At 50.3% G+C, this 21,563-nt stretch overlaps 1 protein-coding gene across 4 annotated transcripts in view; it reads left to right on the top strand.

Annotated features, from left to right (window-relative positions):
- Positions 1 to 21,563, top strand: part of SETD1A (SET domain containing 1A, histone lysine methyltransferase) — a 1,055,844-nt gene that overhangs the window by 822,488 nt on the left and 211,793 nt on the right. For all 4 annotated transcript variants that reach the window (XM_085618738.1, XM_085618739.1, XM_085618737.1 and 1 more), the window contains exon 16: positions 16,600 to 16,772. In XM_085618738.1, coding sequence (XP_085474864.1) covers positions 16,600 to 16,772 — 173 coding nt within the window. The remainder of the gene's footprint in view (positions 1 to 16,599; positions 16,773 to 21,563) is intronic.

Raw genomic sequence — 21,563 nt, 5'->3', positions numbered from 1 at the left:
CACACAGGGTGTGTGCTGTGTCATGTTTTCTTACTTGTTTGCACCATTTCATACAGCCTGCAGTGGCAGTCTGCATGAGTTTGGTGGTGAGTCCCATAGGGTGGCACAACACATGCTACAGCCCTTAGGGACCCTCATCTGATACACTTCTAGCTGCATATTCCTTACCTTTGAATTTCCGAGGCATCAGGCTGGATCCGTATACGTTTGCTGAGCAAGATTCCTTGGGTGTGCCGTTAGGTGGCTCCATTCGGCTCTGCGTGACGGCGTCTGTAGCATCAGTTACGACTTTGCAGTACCTATATAGGTACCACCCAGGCACGCGGATGTCAGTTTTTTTCTCTCTGCGCCAGCTAAGCGCCGATCTAGGAAGAGCTACCGCTCTGTCGGTTTTTGACAGGCCTTTTCTCAACTTTTTGTCAAATTCAGATTTTTTTTTTTTTTGTTTTCTTCTAATTTTGTGTGCGAGGATGTCTTCAAGGAAGACACGGTTCAAGCCGTGCGGTGCCCGCCACTGCATGATGTTGGTTACCGACCCCACCTTGACTGTCTATGGTGTCTCCAGCGCCACCATGATTCGAGCTCGTGCTCGAACTGTCGGGATATAGGCTCTGAAGGCCTTGCGGGAGCGGGCTTAGAAGCTCCTTGCAGCCCGGCAGTCAACACCGTACAGTGAGACTCTGCAGAGGTCCCGGTCCCGATCGAAGAAGAGGAGGTTGTGGGACCGCTCCCGAAGCCCAAAGTCCTCTTTGTCCCACTCGAGGTCTTCGGTACACTCGGAGAAGAGGCACAAGAAGAGGAAGTCCAAGCGGACTTCATCTCCACCTCAGCTGTTGTTCGTTGACAAAAGAGGTAATTAGTACCTGCGCTAGAGGCACGGTTCTGCGGAGCCAGAGCCAGGGTCGACTTCGCACCTCCCTCCCTTTTCGGGAGCTGGAGCGACCCCCGCTCAAATTAAAGAATTTTATCAGGCCATGCGCTGCGTATTTGTGCAGGTTGACCCCTCTGCTGAGCCCTCCGGCCCGCATGGTCGGAAAGGGCCCCATCGGGTCTGCTGCCGTCAGCTCAGGCCACGGCGCCGGTGGGGCCTCGGGGATCCGATCCCGCATCCGGGTCCTACGCCGGTCATGTCATCGCAACCTCCTCTGGCGTCGGACCCAAAGTCTGTGCTGCCGGTGCCAGCCCCATCCTTCTCCCCGATGACACGGAGTCGGAACGACGACGTTCAACGCTGATTCCTGCGCTGATTGAACCTAGGGGTTCTATGTTGTCGCCTGAACACTTTGAGGATGTGTTAGGATTGGGAGAGGAATGGGAGTGATATATGGACCCTGTGGAACACCAGGATGACTCTGCAGAGCAGTTGGACTGGTATGGGGAACTTGGGGAAGCCAGTGGACTGGACACTTATCCAGATACTGGCAGGCTCTCTCCACCAACTGTGGCTAAGGAGAAGGGGCCATCCTATGCCATGTTGGTTAAAAGGGCAGCCGAGGCCCTAAAACTAGAGCTGCCTTCAGTGCAGGTCAGGACTAATCTTCTGACTGAAATGCTTCAACCTGGGGCTTCCACCGCCAAACACCTTTTGCCTTTTTACAAAGCACTAACTGATGTCCTTCTAGGCACTTGGCCGAAGGCTAGCACAGGGGCTCCTGTGAGTAGGACAATTGCATGCCGCCATTGTCCAGCTCCGGGCGACACAAAGTTCCTCAGCCAACACACAACCCCAGAAAGTTTGGTGGTGCAGGCCTCCATATCCAGGGTGCGTTCCCTTCCGCTCCTCCGTAAAGGAAATCCTAGCTGCTAAATTCATTTGGTAAGATGTTTTCTTCCTCCAGCCTTGCATTGCAGTCGGTGAGTACTGCATGCTTATTGGACCATTTCTCCCACTCCCTTTGGGAGACGGTTGCGCAAGAGCTGCCACAAGTCCCGGAGGTGGACCAAGCTGTGCTCTCTCAGGCAGTTAAGTACGGGAGAGATGCAGCAAAATTCACCATAAGGCGCGTCCTTGATAAGATGGATTTGCTGGGCAGGTAGATTTCCACATCAGTGGCCTTGAGGCACCATGCCTGGCTAGGGACAACAAGCTTCTCTGGCGATGTCCAGGCAAATTTGACTGACATGCCTTTTGATGAAACCTGTCTTTTTGGGGAAACTGCAGATTCGGACCTAGTGAAGTTGAAGGACTCCCAAGCTATGGCCAGATCCTTGGGTCTCTCTTCTACTCCTCGTGGCCAGTCTACCTTTTGCCCCTTTCATTGCAACAGAAGGGGTTTCCCTCCGCTTCAGACCTATCCCAGCCACTGACCTGTGCAGACTCCCCATGCCGTGCTGGGACGTGGACGTGGTTCATTCCGACCTAGGAATGGAAGCCAGAAGTAGTCTGCCACCCTGCCCTCAGCAACAGCAGCCTCCAAGCACTCCTCGTTTGACTCGGCAAGACAACACCAATCCATCATCATCATCTTCCCCGCTGGAGGTCCACAACATCGGACAAGTTGGTCTTGCAGATTATTCAGGAGGGCTATTCTCTGCCTTTCTTTTCTTTTCCTCCTCCTATTCTGCCAAATCAGGAACGGCTGATGGAGAATCATTTGAAATGGCTCCATGAGGAAGTTAACGCTCTCTTGGCCAAGGAAGTTATAGAAAGGGTCCTGGGTTCAGAAGTAGGCAGTGACTGTTATTCCCGCTACTTTCTGATTCCGAAGAATGACAAAGGGTTGTGGCACATTTTAGATCTTCGGACCATCAATCTCTTCCTCAAGAAGGAGAAATTCAAGATGCTTACTGTAGCTTAGGTCTTGTCTGCCCTAGATCAAGAAGACTGGATGGAAGCGTTGGACCTGCAGGATGCGTATTTTTACATCCCCATCCTGCCAGGCCACAGGCGTTACCTGCGGTTCAAGGTAGGTCACGAGCACTCTGTTTACCGTGCTCCCCTTCGGCCTTGCCAGTGCCCCTCGGGTGTTCACCAAGGTGATGGCGGTGCTAGCAGCTCATCTGCGCAGGTTATGGGCTTCAGTCTTCTCCTACCTCGATGACTGGAAGTTGAAGGGGTCCTCCCCTAGGCTATTGTCTCCCACCTTCGGACTACGGCGGACCTCCTGCATTCGCTGGGGTTCTCTATAAACGTACCGAAGTCACACCCGACTCCTCCTTAGACGCACCCTTTTTTTGGAGCTGTTCGAGACACCGTGCAGTTTCAGGCCTATCCTCCCGAGCAGAGAGTTCAGGCTATTCAGTTTGATTCCGATGTTTTAGCCTCTGTCCTGGATTTTGGTGATGCTGACTCTGAGGCTGTTGGGCCTCATGGCCTCCTGCATCCTATTGGTAAAGCATGCCAGGTGGCATATGCGGGCTGTGCAGTGGGATCTGAAGTACCAGTGAGCACAGCATCAAGGAAATTGCACCCACATGGTCCAGATCTCGGAAGGAACTGTGAGAGATCTGCAGGTGTGGGTGACGGACCGCGATCAAGTCAACGGTAGACCCCTCTCCCTTACCCAACCAGAGCTCACAGTCTTTGCAGATGTGTCACTTCTGAGATGGGCGGCAATCTGGGAGAGGTGGAGATTAGGGGACACTGGTCTCCAGCGGATTCGGGCTCCACAAAATTTGTTGGAGCTTTGAGCAATTCAATCGGCATTGAAAGCATTTCTTCACTCTACCAAGGGTAAGTTAGTGCAGGTGTTCACATACACCACCACCGCCAAGCGGTACTGCAACAAGCAGGGCAAGTGGGGTTGTGGACCCTTTGTCGAGAGGCCCAACATCTCTGGACATGGCTGGAACAGCAGAGAATAACCCTGGTGGTTCAACACCTGGCAGGTTCTCTGAACGCCAGGGCAGATGAACTCAGCTGTTCATGCCTAGCGGATCACAAATGTTCACCTCTGAAGAGAATGTGCAGTGTTAGCAATACTACACGCTGGAGTTTCCAAGGCGGCTATTGCTCGGCGATGCCTTTTGTCGCGAGTGGAGCTCAGGCCTGCTGTACGCCTTTCCATCCATACCACTCCTGCCCAGGGTTCTGACGAAGATTAGGAACGACCGGGCCCAAGTCTTCCTTGTGGCTCCAAAATGGGCGAGGAGAGTCTGGTATCCAGAGCTTCTGAAGATGAGCATTTTCCCTTCGATCAAGCTGCCCCTTCTGGAGGATCTTCTGGCGCAGCAGGGGAGGGTTCTCCACCTGAACCTGTCAACTTTGCGCCTCCATGCATGGAGATAGAGCCCCAGCAGTTGATGGCTTTTGACCTTCCTCCCGAATTATGTAACATTATTTTGGCGGCCAGGTGGCCCTCCACTAAGACGGTATATGCCTGCTGTTGGCAGAAATTTGTATTACACTGTACAAAAAGGTCTATTGACCCCCTTTCTGCTTTTCTTTTCGCTGTTCTTCTCTTCATTCTAACCCTTGCCCAACAGGGCTCTACTTAGGGAACTCTCAGGGGTTATCTTTCTGCTCTGTCTACTTTATCTGAAAGAGACACGTTAGTGATAGATTCCTTACCTTAGACTATCCCCAGGCGTCAGACTGAATCTGGAAAGATTTGTTCAGCAGTACCCCTGCTCATCGGTAGGTGTCGTCGTACGGCTCCGCGTACGTCGCTGGCGTAGTAGCCGCCGAGATGACGACGTCGGAGCTACTTACACGCGCGCTGACGTCAGTTCTTTCTTTTTCCGCGCAGCAGCGCAGATCCGAGAGAGAGCGGTACCCCTAGTTAAAAGTTTTAACTTGGTTTTTGACAACTTGTTTTGTCGAGTACTTGACACCTGGTGCAGTAGGGATGGCCGGGTTTAAGTCCTGTAGGGCCTGCTGTCTTAACATGTCGGTGGTGGACCCGCATGGCGTGCGTCTCTTCTGCTTGGGGCATGCTCATGACACCGAGGCGTGCCCCGATTGTCGGGCCATGGCGCCCATAGCTTTGCAGGAGCGTTCCCGAAAGTAGTTGGAGGTCTGGAAATCGGTTCCGCGCTGATCGAGGTCCCGCTCCCTTGGGAGGTCAAGGGACCGGTCGCAGAGCCATCAGCATCGCTCGCCGGAATCGGGGACAGGTAGATCTAGGCGCTATAAAAAGTCGAAGAAGCGATGTCGCTCTTCCTCTACCCCTCACCGGTCGCAGGACGCAGTGGAGGGGGCGGGCGGTCACTCCCCCGCGTCCCCGTTGGAGCCTTCATTGTTGCCTGCGGCCTACCCACCCTTTCAGGGACCGCACGCGACTTCGGACGAGGTGTAGGCCTTCGTGTCGGCTTTGCGCCATTTGTTTGCCCCATCGGGTCCCTCCGGAGCGCCTTCAGGCCCCGCGGGTCCGTTGGGTGAGTCTGCCTCCATGCCGCCGCCTTTGTCCTTGACTACGCCGGCACCATACCCTGGGATACCGTGGCACAGGTGCTGCCTCAGTGCCCTGTGGAGGCACGGGCGGTTCTCTCCCAGGCCATTACCGAGGGGAGAGATGCTGATAAATTTACCAGGGCACTTTCCACAACGGTGGTGCTGCGCCATTACGCTTGGCTTAGAACTACTGGCTTCTCCGGGGATGTCCAGAACACCCTGCTGGACATGCCTTTTGATGGCACATGCCTCTTAGGTGACAAGGCAGATAGCACCCTGGAAAGCTTTAAGGACTCTCGAGCTATGGCCCACGCGTACCCCCTCGGGGTCCACTTTTCGCTCCTTTTGAGGTCAGGGTCGAGGTGCCCAGGCACGTTCCTTTCAGACCCGAAAGCTTGCGCAGTCTCCGCGCAGCCACGGATGTGGGGCCTGCCGTGGTGGGTCCCGAGGACACTGTGCGGGTCAGTCCACCACCGACTCTGCCGCTGCTGCCTCAAAAACCTTCCTAGTCCGGTGTTTCAGGCCCACCAGACACCAGTGGGTGGCAGGATTCGCCATCACCTTCCCCACTGGCGCGCCATCACCTCGGACAGGTGGGTTCTGCAAATACTCCGACGGGGCTACTCCCTTCCCTTCGAGTCTACCCCTCCAGCCATGCCACCTCAGTACCACCGCATGTCGGGGGATCACTTGTCACTTCTCCAGCAGGAAGTTGCGGCCCTCTTGGCCAAGGGGGCCATCGAGCGCGTTCCGATGCCAGAAGTAGGTCGTGGTTGTTATTTCCACTACTTCGTGGTTCAGAAGAAAGACAAGGGCCTGCGTCCTATCTTGGACCTCCGGAACGTCAATCGCTTCCTCCGGAAGGAGAAGTTCAAGATGCTCACGCTTGCTCAGGTCTTGTCTGCCCTAGACCCGCAAGACTGGCTGGTAGCGTTGGACTTTCAGGATGCTTATTTTCATATACCCATCCTGCGGGCCCACCGGTGTTACCTACGGTTCACGGTAGGCCATGAGTCCTTTCAGTTCACCGGGCTCCCTTTCGGCCTTACTAGCGCCCCTCGGGTTTTCACGAAAGTGATGGCGGCGGCCGCAGCTCTTCTGCGCAGATCAGGGGTTTCAGTCTTCCCCTATCTCAACGACTGGCTGTTGAAGGCGGGCTCGCCCCAGGCAGTCGTCTCCCACCTCCAGACTACGGCCGACTTCCTGCATTTGCTGGGGTTTTCCATCAACGTGCCGAAGTCTAACCTGGTTCCCTCTCAGAAGCTCCTCTTCATCGGAGCGGTTCTGGACACAGTGCAGTTTCGGGTTTATCCTCCTGAACAGTGAGTCTGGGACATTCGGGCTATGATTCCGATCCTGAGGCTGCTGGGCCTCATGGCCTCCTGCATCCTGCTGATCTATCCTGCCAGATGGCGTATGCGGGCTCTGCAGTGGGACCTGAAGTTCCAGTCGACGCAGCATCGGGGAAACCTGTCCGACTACGTCCAGATCTTGGAGGGCACTGCACAGGACTTGCAGTGGTGGCTCACGAACCAGCATTGGGTCAGCGGCAGATCCCTCTCCCTTCCCCAACCGGAGCACACAGTAGTGACGGAAGCGTCCCTCCTGGGATGGGGCGGCCACATGGGAGAGGTAGAGATCAGAGGCCTCTGGTCTCCAGCAGAGTCCAAGCTCCATATCAACCTTTTGGAGCTCAGGGCGATCCTACTTGCACTGAAAGCATACCTTACCACTGTCAAGGGGAGAGTAGTGCATGTGTTCACAGACAAAACCACCGCCATGTGGTACTGCAACAAGCATGGCTGGGTGGGGTCGTGGACCCTGTGTCAAGAGGCTCTATGTCTCTGGACGTGGCTGGAAGGTCAAGGCATTTCCTTGGTGGTTCAACACCTGGCAGGTACCCTGAACGTCCGGGCGGACGAACACAGTCGCAGATGCATGTTGGATCACAAATGGCATCTTCACTCGGAAGTTGCGCAAGGTCTCTTTCAGCATTGGGGAGAACCTTGGTTAGATCTATTCGCCACCGAAGAGAACGCGCAATGTCAGCAGTTCTGCGCGTTGGAGTTTCCAAGGTGGCACTCGCTCTGGGACGCTTTTCGTCGCAAGTGAAGTTGCGGTCTATTGAACGCCTTTCCGCCTATACCACTTCTGCCCAGAGTGCTGAAGAAGATCAGGCGCGACCGGGCCCAAGTCATTCTTGAGACACCGGACTGGGCTCGAAGAGTTTGGTATCCCGAGCTACTCATATGAGCGAGGATCCCCGGATCCTACTGCCTCTTCGGGAGGATCTCCTGTCGCAGCAACAGGGGACAGTCCTCCACCCAAACCTGTCCAGCCTCCACCTCCTTGCGTGGAGATTGAGCAGCGACAGCTGATTCCATTTGGCTTGCCTCCTGAAGTCAGTAATGTGATTCTGGCAGCCAGGCGTCCCCCCACTAAAACTGTATACGCCTGCCGGTGGATAAAATGTGTGGCATGGTGTACAGCGAAAGCTGTAGATCCCCTTTAGTCCCCTCTTTCTGAGGTCCTCTTGTTCCGTCTCTCTTTGGCCCAGCACGGCTCTGCTCTGGGCACTATCAAGGGCTACCTTTCTGCTCTTTCAGCCTTTCTTAGGCTGCCTGATAAACCCTCTCTTTTCAAGTTCCCAGTTGTCAACAGATTTCTCAAAGGCATTACTCATCTTTTCCCTCCTATTCCTTTTGTGATGCCTCAATGGGACTTTAACCTGGTTCTCACATACTTGATGTGCGCTCCCTTTAAACCTCTTCATAACTGTCTTTTGCGGTTATTAACTTTGAAAACTGTCTTCCTGGTGGCCATCATCTCCGCTCGACAGGTGAGTGAGATCCAAGCTCTTTCCTGTAAGGCTCCTTTCCTGGCATTCATCCGGATAAGGTTGTGCCTCGACCGCGTATCTCCTTTCTACCAAAGGTAGTCTCTGCCTTTCATCTCGGGCAATCTGTCACTCTGCCCACTTTCTTTCCGCTTCCGCGCCCTTCCAGAGAAGAGGAGAGAACTCCACCGTCTGGACCCAAAACGTGCGCTTTTGTTCTAGCTCAACCGCACAGAACATTCCGGGTGGATGATCAGCTCTTTGTTGGCTATGTGGGCGCCAAGAAAGGCCGGGCTTTGGACAAGCGAACTATCTCCCAATGGGTTGTCTTGTGCATTAAAGCCTGTTACTCTCTGGTTAAAAAGGAACCTCCGGTTGGCCTGCGCTCCCATTCTACCAGGACGACATTAGCTACTACAGCATTGCGACGCGGTGTCCCCCCTGCAAGACATCTGTCAGGCGGCCACTTGGGCCTTGTTGCATACTTGTACTAAGCACTATTGTCTTGACAGTCAGGTCCGGAGAAACGGCTTCTTTGGCCTTCGGTTTTCCATGACTTTCTGGTGTAATCTCACTTCGCAGACCCACCACCGGGGTTGGTATTGCTTGGGTATGTATTCTAAGGTTAGGAATCTATCACTAACGTGTCTCTTTCAGATGCACAAGTTACTTACTTGTGTAACGATATATTTGTAAGAGACATTAGTTAGTGATAGATCCCTTACCGCCCGCCCATCCTCCCCGTTCTGCGAACTGTTCTCTAGGGTTCAGGTCATCCGTTTTAGGACCCTAGGTCTATTGCACCTTTAGTCGGTCTCTGGCATGGCTCTGCGCTCCTGGCGCGTAAAAGTTGTGTACAGAACTGACGTCAGCACGCGTGGGCGCGTCTAAGTAGCTCCGACGACGTCATCTCGGCGGCTACGACGCCAGCGACGTACGCGGAGCTGTACGATGACGCCTACCGACGCGCAGGGGTACTGCTGACGAAATCTTTCCGGATCCAGTCTGACGCCTGGGGATATTCTAAGGTAAGGAATCTATCACTAACTAATGTCTCTTACAGATATATCGTTACACAAGTAAGTAACTTGTGCTTTGCAGCTAGCAGACCAACCGTCTCTCTTTGGGTCTCCGATTGTAAATAGGTTTTTAAAGGGGCTGGCGCACTTCTTTCTGCCCACGCCCTTTGCTATGCCTCAGTGGGACCTTAATTTGGTCCTCACTTATCTTGTGTGCTCCCTTCGAGCCTTTACTCAACTGTCAGCCTTTTTAGTGGCGATTACATCCGTCCGGAGGGTGAGTGAGTTGCAATACATTATCTTGAATACCTCTCTACATGATGTCTTTTCCAGACAAGGGGTGCTTTGCCCCTGTGCTTGCCATTTGGGTCTATTCATCATGCTACCCACCTTCTTTGCTCCCCACATTCCTCTAAGGAAGAGGAGCGTCTCCACTGTCTGGACCCAAAAAGAGCGTTGTCGTTCTACCTTGACCGCACAAAAGAGTTCCGGGTGGACGACCAACTCTTTGTGGGGTAGATGGGAGTTAAGAATGGGCGGGCAGTACAGAAAAGGACCATCTCTCACTGGGTCGGTCTCTGCATTAAGATCTGCTGTGCCATGGCTAAGAAGCAGCCTCCTGAGGTAATAAGGACCCATTCCACCAGCCTTGGCTCAGGGTGTTCCAATCCTTGACATCTGTCAGGCAGCTATGTGGGCAACCTTGCACATGTTTGCCAAACACTACTGCCTGGACAGTCCGGTCCAGAGATACGGGCATTTTGCCTGTTACGTCCTGCAGGACTTCCTAGTATAAGGTATTGGTCCACAACCCACTGCCATGATGGTATGGCTTGGGTATCTGATTCATAGATATGAAATCTGCAGCTAGAAGTCTCTATCAGAAGAACAAGTTACTTACCTTTTGTAACGCATTATCTGGTAGAGACTCTATCTAGCTTCCTTACAGCTCCACCCATGCCTCCCCACTTTGCGGACTAATGTTGTAAGGATAGGGTTACTCCCGTTTTCAGGGTCCTAGTTTTGCACACGACTACGTCAGTTACTTTGTGGCTGTACGCTTCTGGCATGGAAAACACTAAACGACTGACATTCGCCCGCCTGGGTGACGCCTATATAGGTACCTCAACGTCATAACAGACGCTACCGACAACGTCACGTGGAGCTGAATGGAGCCACCCGACAGTGGGCACAAGGGGTATTGCTCAGCAAAGGTTTCCGAATCCAGCCTGACGCCTGGGAAATTCAAAGGTAAGGAATCTGCAGCTAGATAGTCTCTGCCAGATAATGCATTACCGAAGGTAAGTAACTTGTTCTTTAGTACCCATGCCCTTTGTACCTGGGATACCTTTTATTGGAGACTTACAGAGGTGCTAAAGGACTTTTGGGGTACAACTGAACAATTCACTTGTTTTAGGGAAAGAGCACGGACACTGGGGACCTGTTTAGCACGAACCCAGTGCACTTCAGTCAGAATTGCATCAAATACCAGGCAAAAAGTGGGGGTGATCATGTCAAAAAGGGGCATGTTCCTACCCAACTTCCCCACCCACCCCACTCCTCACAGCCCCCAAACGTAAGAGAATGAGACTAACCTTTCCCAAGAATCTTAATCTTCCAAGTGGCAAAACCTGGAAATGCCATCTGCATTGGCATGATCAGTCCCAGATTTGTGCTCCACTGTAAAGTCTATTCCCTGTAGGGATATGGACCACCTCAAAAGGTTGTGGTTTTCACCTTTCATTTGCATCATCCATCTAAGTGGTCAGTTTGTACAAGGAAGTGAGTACCAAACTGGTATTCTCTCTGCTTCATCAGGGACCAAACCACATCAAAGGCTTCCCTCTCAATGGCACTCCAATGCTGTTCTCTGAGAAGCAACCTCCTGTTCATGAAAGCCACAGGCTGGCCATAGCTTTCATCGTTGGCCTGGGATATGACCACTCCTATCCCATGTTCAGAGGCATCAGTCTGTACAATGAACGGCTTAGAATAATCGCTGAGCACATTGCTTCCTTCAGTGTGTCAAAAGCCTTTTGACAGCTCATTGTCCAGTTTATCTAATTTGGTTGCTTCTTGGAGGTCAACTCTGCGAGGGGTGTAACAATAGAAGCATACCCCTCCACCTAACTCTTGTAGTACCCCGTCAAGTCAAGGAATGCCCTGACTTGAGCCTGGGTTGTTAGAGTACTCAGTTCACAGTAGTTTGGATCTTGGGCTGTAAAGGTTGAACTTGGCCTCCACCTACATGGTGGTCCATGTTTACATCCAATCCCTGCCATATCTGGCACTTGGTTTACTTGATAGTGAGGCCTGCACTGCAGCTCCTCAAGGACCTTGCCAAAGTGCACCAGGTGATTCTGCCACGTGGAGCTATATACAGCAATATCAACAAGATATGCTGTCCTAAAGACTCCAACCTAGCAGGGACTTAGTTCACCAACCTTTGGAAGGTGGCAGGTGCATTCTTTGATCCAAATGGCATTACAGTAAATTGGTAATGTCCATCTGGGGCTGATACGCTGATAATGCTGATTTCTCTTTTGTTCCTTGGGTCAGACCACTCTGCCAGTACCCTGATGTCAAACCAAAAGAACTGAGAAATGTGGCTGCACCCAACCTGTAAATTCATCAGCTTTTTGGGTAGGGTGCGCATCTGTATTGGTGACAGCATTGACTCCTCGATAGAGTCCACATGGGTGACCCTGCAAAGGGCCCCTGCAAGTGCCTAGGTCAACCAAATAGGTGACCTCAGTTTACCTCAAGGATATGGTAGGGACCACTCCATTTGTCCTGGAGGACCCTAGGAGCCAGAGGCTCAAACACCCATACCTTCTGCCTCGGTTGAAACTCCACCAGTGCAGCCTTTTGGCCATACCAGAGCTCTTGGCTGGCGTCAAGGTTTTTAGTTGCTTTACCTATGTACTCAGCCATTCTTTAACTTAAGGCAAGCACTTAGTCCACAATATCTAGCTTGGGCTCTATGAGAGTTCTCTACCAGCTTTTTTTGAGTAGACTTAGTGGTCCTCTCACAGGATGACCAAACAGAAGCTTAAAGGGACTAAAGCCCACTGCTTTCTGTGGCACTTCTCTGTAGGCGAAAAGCAGGCATGACAAAAGGACATCCCATCTCCTTCTGAGTTTTTCAGGGGAGTCCAATTATCATACCTTTCATGGTTTTGTTGAATCTCTCAACTAAACCATTGGTTTGTGGATGACGCGGTGTGGTAAATTTATATATCACCTTACATGAAGGCCACATGGCTTTTACGTAGCCAGACATGAAGTTACTGCCTATGACGCCTCATTAGGAAAGCCCACTCTAGTAAAGATACTGAATAGGGCCCTGGCAACTGCCGTAGCAGTGATAGTCCTAATCTGAATTGCTTTAGGATACCTGGTGGATTTATCCACTACCACCAGTATAAATCTGTGTCCTTATGCTGTGGGAGGGCCGAAAGGGAACCAACTATGCCTGTTCCTGCCCTTTCAAAGGGAACCCCAACCACTGGAAGTGGAATTAAGGGGGCCTTTGGGTGGTTACCTGATTTGCCACTGGCTTGACAATCCACACAAGTTGCAAAACTCCTTCACCTTGTGGGACATGTTTGGCCAGTAGAGGTAGGCAACTAGCCTACCCCAACTCTTTGCCTGGCCGAGATGCCCAGCAAAAGGGATGTCCTGTGCCAATGAGAGTAAGAACTTTGTTTTGCTGAGGTACTACCACTCTCCTAGTGGCACCATGTTTGGGTTCTCTGGCCTCAGTATACAGGAGCCCCTTCTCCCAGTTGGTCCTGTGGTAGCCACTGACATCTCCCTTTTCCTGTGCTGGAGCTTGCTATCTCAGGCTTTAAAGAATGGGACACGTTTTGCTGTCCCTGGCACAGCTCTTCCCCAGAGGGTCCCTCTGGGCCTATGAGCTCTGCTGTGTGAGGCCCAAGTTCCTGGGGCTCAGTTCCCTCTGGGGCCGACAGGTCTGCTCCCTGTGGAGAGGGAACCTGAGTTTGTGGCTGCTCAGAAGTTGGTTTCCCAGCCTTGACTTTCTCTTGGATTATTGGGCCATTGTTCTAGGCTCCAATTCCACTTTTTCACCCTGGACTTTACTCTGCTCTTGTTTTTGCACACCCTCATTCAGGTATCGTTAGCATGGCTGTATGGGATCTTAGCGATACCTCAGCCCATGCTTAGATCTCCGGATCATTTCCTAGCAGACATTTAACAGGAATTGCAGAGGACACAACCACCTTCTTTTTGCCAGTAACCCCTCCTCAGTCTAAGTTGACCATAGACAAAGGCTGAACCTTGGTGTGGTTATCAGCATTGGTGACTTGATAAGTTTGTCCAGCCAAGTACTGCTCTGAGGATATCCGTTTTTCAGTCACCATGGTGACACTTGCCCCTGTATCCCTCAGTGGGCTCTATCAAACTCAGTAAGCAACCCCTGAAGGTTTATTTAGACTCAGTTGCAATTTTGCAAACCTTGCAGTGGTCCTTTAACTGTTTCGCGCTAATTTGCAGGTAGGGGGTCAGGTTGAGTTAATCGACTCTTTCCTCTGAGGTTGACATGTTTTACTGTAGTTGGGACCTTTTTAGAACATCAACAAAAATTCTAAAACATACTTTTAAGGCCCAACTACTAGTATAAGTTTTCAAAATGTTAATACAATGGATGGGGGGGGGCTTAATTCAAGGCCATAACAGTTCAGATTAGAAAAATTTGGAAAAAATCTAAATTTGAAAATTTGTGAAGAATGTTTTTAACTAAAGTAAATTGTGGGTTTCTTTGTGGAATCACCTGTTGAACAAGTGGTATCAGCAAATGTAAAGTTTTATACCCCACCGCTAATCCACCAATGTAGGAAACTGGGTTTTTATGTAGTGTACCAAAATGAGGTACACTGTTGAAAGTCCAGACGATCCTCCCTGCTTACAAGGCTTAAATTAATCATCCCAGATGTCCTCTTTTGTGGTAATGTGGGCGAGCCGTTTAGGCTTTTCAGAGGGTAGTGTTGAGCATTTGTTGTACAAGCATTGTCAATAAATGAGACACACTTAAGAAGAAACTCAAGACAATTTAAAAAATTCATTTTTTAAAGAAGTTTAGACACCAAGAACTTTGTAATCGTGTAATTACTTAAGACATTATCACATTTTATAGTAGAAAATGACAGCTGTCAGATTTGACATAGGGTCACTTGCAAACGGCTTAAATGACTGTTCTTCTGGACTTTTGTGTAAGTGGAGGCCAAGGTCTTAGAAAGCAGCAAGAGTTCAGTTTTACCTTTCCTGGGCTTCAATGGACTAGGGCTGGGGGGCTCCAGTGCATGGGTGTTTTGTCCGGCAGTCCTCCAGTTTGAGGCTCCCGCGGTTCTCCGTGCCCTGGCAGAAGAGGGAGAAGAAAGACCGCAAGATGATTTCTGGCGTGGAGCTGGCCTCTGGTGACGTCTCTCAAACATGCAAGTCGGTTTTGGCGGCGGTGGTGGTGTTCGAATTGAACACAAACAAGCCTTGGTGCTTGCAACAGGCTCCGGTACCCCGGGTATTGTTGTAGGACAGGTCCTGGTGTCTCCATACTTGGTGAGGAGATGGACCTGACCGCCAGCAGCACGGTGACCTCTTCCTGGGTGGCTGCTGCATCGGTGAGCCCGGTGCTCAGCAAATTGGTGCATCGGACATCCTAGTAGGTGGCTGTAGGAAAGTGACTCCTCCACTTCAAGGGAAATGCCATCTGGTTGATGAAGAGCTGGCTGCCTCCCGAGCCATTTAGAAGAGGCACAGCTGCAGGATGGGTCGGGTCTGAGCGATTGGGTAAGAGATGGCAGGGTTTGGAACCAAAGTCCACATCTAATCCTCTGTTCTTAAGTTCTTCTGCTATTCTTTGTCCTCATCTTTGGTAGTTACTCAAATCTGAGTTTCTGGTTTCAGGGGGCCGCGTAAATACTGAATTTAGGGGTATTAAGGGGAGTGAAGGGTAGTAGCCAATGGGCTACTTACCCTTGGGGTCATGACACCCCCTATATTACCACTTCCTGTGGGGAGTGGTTATAACCCTGTCCCACTGTTCCTAATTCCCCCCCCCCCCCCCCCCCCCTGAAATCAATATTGTGGAACCCTTCTTTCGTGGATCATAACAGGCAGGCCACCTTAGGGGTGTGACTAGTCTGGTGGTGCAACACACCTACTTGCATAGCTAATTTCCCACCTGTCCTGGTGCCAAATGGGCCACAGGCAATGGGTGGCATCACCCAGGTCTGGGGGAGGGAGTCGGGGTTGCATATAAAAGGTGGCTGTGGCTGGGGCTTTGAACCCCCATGCCTTGATATGCTAAATCAATAGTCGTCCTGCTGGAGGGGGAGTGAGCACCTTCCTCCGGAACAGGAATTGTTACTGGCCAAGGGAGAGTGTGGGCTCTCACCTGCTGGGGGTCAGAAACATGTCTGGTGGCAGGCTGGAGGATATTGATCAGCCAGCACACTAGATACTCGTAGGTTTTTCAATAAATCCACTACTGGCATCAGTATGGATTTATTAAGACAAGGTATTTGATACCAAACACCACAGGTTTCAGAAAAGCTATCATGTAGCTGGTAATGACCAGTGCCCAGTACATGTACTTAAGATGGCTTTCCCGTTGACTTGTACTCTCTAGTAACTGAACTAGACTGCACAGGAGCATATCACTGATATGTCCTCACATGTAATATAGTGCACCCTGCCTTAGGGGTAAAAGGCCTGCTGTAGGAGTGACTTACATATATTGCGTGTCTGGGCGCATCGCAAAAAGGGTGTGTGCCATATCATGTTTTCAAACTTGTTTGCACCGTTTCACATAGCCTACAATGGCAGTCTGCATCAGTTTGATGGTGGGTCCCTTATTGTGGCACAATACACGCTGCAGCTCTTAGGGACCCCCTTCTTTAGTACCCATGCCCTAGGTACCTGGGATACCATTTACTAGGGACTTTCAGAGGTTCTTTAAGTCTTGCCAATTGGGGTACAATTGAGCAGTTACCTTGTTTTAGGTAAATAGCACTGGAGACCTGGTTAGCAGGAACCCAGTGCACTCCAGTCAAAATTGCATCAGATACCAGGAAAAAAGTAGGGGTGACCATATGAAAAAGGGGCACTTTCCTACAGTAGCGTTTTTTCCCCTTTCCATGGCACAAAACCTTCATTTGCTTTTACTTTGCATCTCACTGCTTACACATCCTTTCGCACTTGTGTTTTGTTCTCCTGATTTTACCAAATTGACTTTGTCTTTGAAAGAGTTTAAGCCTGGGTAATGTAGAATTTTCTTTTACTGTTTTAAACGAATTGTAGCACATAAAATGGATGTCAATGTACAGATAGTTGTTCTTCTGTCATTTGGCATGCACACTTTGGTTTCTCTTTCCTTAACCCACTTCCTCTACTTACCAATATCGCAAACCCGAAGAGAAGGAGGAAATCTCAGGACGGTCTGAGGGAGCATGCTACAGGCTGTGCTCGCAGTGAAGGCTTTTACACAATCAGCAAGAAGGACAAGGACAAGTATCTCGACAACTATCCCATGGCAGTGCAAGAGTTGGATGCCTTGGACTCACAGGTAGACTCCTTTTAACAGAACTCCTACACAAAACTTGCACTTTCACCTGATTGGTCAAGATTTTATTTGTAGATTATGTAAATCAGATTGTCTAATAAGGAAGGGTTCCTTCCCTTTTGATGTATTCTTATCTTCCAGACCAAACCACTGCAAGACCTCAAATCTTTTTAAAGTTTTTGTTATATATACGAAACACATCTTATGGAGCATTCTATCTGCAGATTCCTTACCTTGGAATATTCTCCTGGCTTCCGACTGGATGTGGAAATATTCAAGCAGTACCTCTGCATGCTGGTAGGTTATGTCGAATGGCTCCACATCAGCGTAGTCCACTCCGGATGTGATGTGCATAATGCCTATGTAGGTGCCACCCTAGCCCGCTGACATCCAGTTCTTTTTTTTTTTCGCATTTTCAACACCGATCCAGAGAGAGCTACCTCAATCCACTTTTTGGACTTCTTTTTCAACATTTTTTGTCTACTCCTTTTGAGCTTTTTACTCCCAGTATGTGAGGAATGCCCCCCAAAAAACCTGTGTGGTTTGAACCCTGTGGTTCTTGTCACAGACAGATGTCTGTGACACACTTGGTTTGCGTCTGATGCCTGGAGCCGGGGCAACTCCAAAGCCTGTCCCGACTGCAACTGCATGAATACAAAGGTAATTTGGGAGCGTTCCCTGAAGCTCCAGGTCGTTCTATGCCAGTCAACTCCATCACGTTTCAGGTCTAGGTCCGGTTAACGGTTCAAGGCCCGGTTGTGGAACCGTTTCCGGTGCTCATCATTGCGCTCTAAGTCAATGTCGGCTAAGTCCCACAAAGAATCTAAAAACGTAAGCACCGGGCCAAGTCTTCCGACGATGCGCTGGAATGACCCCATAGTTCTAGGCCCCTCTCCCATGCATCAGCTGTGGAACTTGAGCCTGGGTCTGCTCAGCGCCTCCCAGAATGTCCTGGTGCTGGAGAGACCCCCACTCAAACATAATTTTACATTCTGGCAGCCAGGCTTCCTTCACCGAAAACAGTATACGACTGTTGATGTGACAAGTTTGTAGCTTGGTGTACTACCAAGAATGTTGAACCCCTCTCTGCAGCCTTGTCCGAGGTGTTGTTAGTTGTTGGATCGTTAGCCCAGCAATGCTTTACTTTGGACATAGTTGAAGGGTATCTTTTGGCTATGTCTGCTTTCTTGCCATTGCCGGATCAGCTTCCCCTGTTCATTTCACCTGTTGTGACTTATTACCTAAAAGGACTGCAATACATTTCCTCCGAAACCCTTCATCACGTCTCAAAGGAACCTGAACGTAGTCTTGAAGTTTTTGATGTACTTGCCTGTTGAACCCATGCATAGCTGTAGTTTGTCTTTTGATCATCAAAACAGCCTTTCTACAGTCCATTGCATTGGCCAGGAGAGGTAGCCTTGACCCAAAAAGTGCATTATCGTTCTGCATAGTACTAAAGAACACCAGGTGGACAATCAACTCTTCATTGGGTTCGCTGGAGCAAAGAAAGTCAAAGCTGTGTGGATTCTACTCTGCGTTACTGTCTGCAATGCTCTGGCTGGACAGCAACACCCTTTGGGCTTGCAGGCTCTTTCCACCGGAGCCAAGGCTGCAGCCACTGCATTAGCTCATGTTGTCGCTGTCCTGGACATCTGTCAGGAGGCAACATAAGCTGTTTGCACACGTTTGCCAAGCAGTGCCTTGACAGGTCCGTTGTGATGGGCATTTTGCCTGTCCAGTCTTCCAGGACTTCCTCGTCTGAATTTGTTTGCAGACCCACCTTCGGGGTGTTATTGTTTGGGTATCTATTCTAAGGTAAGGAAACTGCTGCTGGACGTCTCTGTCAGATGAACAAGTTACTTACCTTTCATAATGCCTTATCTGGTAGAGACGATCTAGCTGCAGATGCCATCCTCCCTACTAATGTGAACAACTTTTTTCCATCTAATAATGTCCCTGTAGGGCCTTAGTGCCTGCACACTGGTACACCAGCATTCTGTTGTGGCTTTGTACTTCTGGCACAGAAATGTAACGAAAAGTGACTGATAGTGTGTCAACTCAGAGCCAATCAACGCCATGTACCGGTTCGCAGAGGTACTACTCAAAAATTCCTGATCCAGTCTTGACATCAGGGGAATATTCTATTGTAAGGAATGAGCATCTAGAAAGAGTCTCTACCAGATAAGGCGTTACCAAAGGCAAAGTAACTTTTTTATCCAGTATTGAATCTTTCATAGATTCACATGCTTGACTCATTCCCCGTAGTCAAAGTGGGAGTCCCACGGTACCATAGTAAAGCAGTATGTATAGCTATCATAGGCTATAATTGCAATAGGTCATACGTGTAATAGCCTATCTGTCTCTTTTTTTAAACGACCAAGCTTGACCTGTAGCCAATCAGACGTTAGCAGCTCTAGAGCATTCCCAAGAGAGGCTGAGTCTCTCAGATTTTCACAGCATATCGTGTGTAAAGGTAGTCTCCCTGAACTCTGCTGTTTTTCTTCAAAGCAAGATATTCTGATGGATACATCTGCCTGTATATTCCTCACCTTTTGAATTACCCCTTGCACAGCATTCCCACAGAAATGTTTTTCATAGCTCTCCCACGTCGACAAGGACGTCCCAATGGTACGGCTCCTCTCGCGACTCCGCGTGACGTCATCGGAGCCATAAGAAGACCTTGTGCTGACGTCAGTTGCCTTTTTTCCGTGCCGTCGACTTATAGCGTTTTTTCTAGGATCTGGGTTTGCAGTTGCCCACTGCAGAGGTCAAATCGAACATTCTGACAGAGGTTCGTCACTCTCCTTCAGTGATGGAACCTTGTCTTCTGTTCAATGAAGTCTTGACGGATTTCTGGAAGTATGGCAAAAGCCTATGTCTGCCCCAGCTGTTTCCAGAACGGTGGCAAGGCGATACAAAGTTCAAGCTTCATGTTCATCGAAACAGTCTTCAGGTTCCTTTCCACACACTCCTGGAGATAGGGACTCCAAAAAAACTGGAACGGTCGGCTAAAAAGGTATTCTCAACAGCCAGTATGGCTTTGAAGTCGACTAATGCTACGTACCTGCTAGGATGATGCATCCATGCATTGATGGGCTCGGCTAAGGATGTTATTCCTAAACTGCCAGCGGATGTCCAAGGCCACTTCACTGTTGAACACTCAAGCTGTGGCCCATCAGGTTATTCAGTCCAGACTTGACATGGCTGACTCTGTTGCTAGGGTGATGGGTTCATGGGTGGCAACCTGAAGGCATGCCTGGCTGAGAGGATCCGATTTCTCTTTAGATGTTCAGTCCACACTGCTGGATCTTCCGTTTGAAGGCTCTAGACTCTTTGGGACCAAGGCGGACTCAGCTTACAGTGTTTTAAAGATAGTAGAGCTACCGCTAGATCTCCAGGTTTGCAATCTCAGCCTAAGGGTTTTGGATAGCGAAGATTTCGGGCCTTTGGAAAGGCTGCTCCATTTCGAGCCAGAAAGCAGCAGCAACAGAACCCATTGTATGGAACACACAGAGAGAAGGAAAGAGGTCTTCTGCGTGGATCTGCTCGTCAACAAGTCTTCTCCTGTTCCCCCGGCTGGCTCTGCATGGAAGCAGCTCTAGATCCCCCATCTTAGAACATGGTGGACCCTTGGGAGGCCGGGTGTCCCATTTTCTACAAAATTGGAAATCTGTTATATCAGATCTTTGGGTTTTGAATCTTGTAGAAAATGGGTATGCCCTTCCTTTCCAGGAGCTTCCCCCTCCTTTCTCCCCCACCAGGGTTGGTGTTCCAAGGACCTTCTGTTGCTCCTGCAACAAGAGGTTCTGTCCTTGCTACAGAAAGGTGCGATTAAGGTTGTTCCAGTGCTGAAAAAGGGTCAGGGATGCTACTCCCGGTATTTCCTGATCCCCAAGAAGGACGGACAATTGAGACCTATCCTAGACCTCAGAGTCTTGAATTTCTACCTCAAATTCAAGATGTTGACCTTAACTCAGGTTCTACTCGCTCTGCAGCAGGAACACTAAATGGTGTTGATCGATTTACAGGATGCGTACTTTCACATTCCCATTCTGGAGTCGCATCAGAAGTATCTATGTTTTACGGTCGGGTTTCAACACTAACAGTTTGTGGTCCTTCCGTTCGGTCTTACATCCTCACCACGGGTCTTCACAAAGGTGATGGCGGTGGTGGCTGTACATCCTAGAAGGTCAGGGATTCCTGTTTTCCCCTCTCTGGACGTCTGGCTGCTCAAGGCGAAGTCGCCTGAGGTGGTGCTGCATCATCTGCAAGTAACAATACTGCTGTTGTTCGACTTGGGTTTATTCGATAAAGGTACCCAAATCTCACCTAGTGCCCTCTCAGCGTAACCTGTTCAGAGTGGCAGTACTGGACACTACTGTGAGTCGTGCTTGCCCGCCTCCTCAGGAGATTCTAGACATCCAAGCTATGATTCCAATGTTTCAAGATGAAGCGGCTGTTCCAGTCCTGAAGGTTCTGCGCCTGCTCAGTCTGTTCGCTTCCTGCATACTGTTGGTCAACCATGCACACTGGCACATGAGGCCCTCCAGTGGTGCCTCTGCAGGCAGTGGTTTCAACACAATAGGAATCTCAGGGAGGTGGTCAGAATCACCAGAGGCACTGCAGCGGGGCTGTTATGGTGGAGTGTTCCAGGCAACCTATCTCAAGGAAAGCCGTTTCAACCTCCTTCTCCGGTTGCCACAGTGATAACGGATGCCTCCACTCCGAGGTGGGGTGCTCATCTGGGGGATCTGGAGAAAAAGGTCCTTTGGTCTCCAGAGGAGAGATTGCTTC

Source organism: Triturus cristatus, chromosome 7 (assembly GCF_964204655.1).
Source record: "Triturus cristatus chromosome 7, aTriCri1.1, whole genome shotgun sequence".
NCBI lineage: Eukaryota > Metazoa > Chordata > Amphibia > Caudata > Salamandridae > Triturus > Triturus cristatus.
This window is presented reverse-complemented; position numbering and strand designations above follow the sequence as displayed.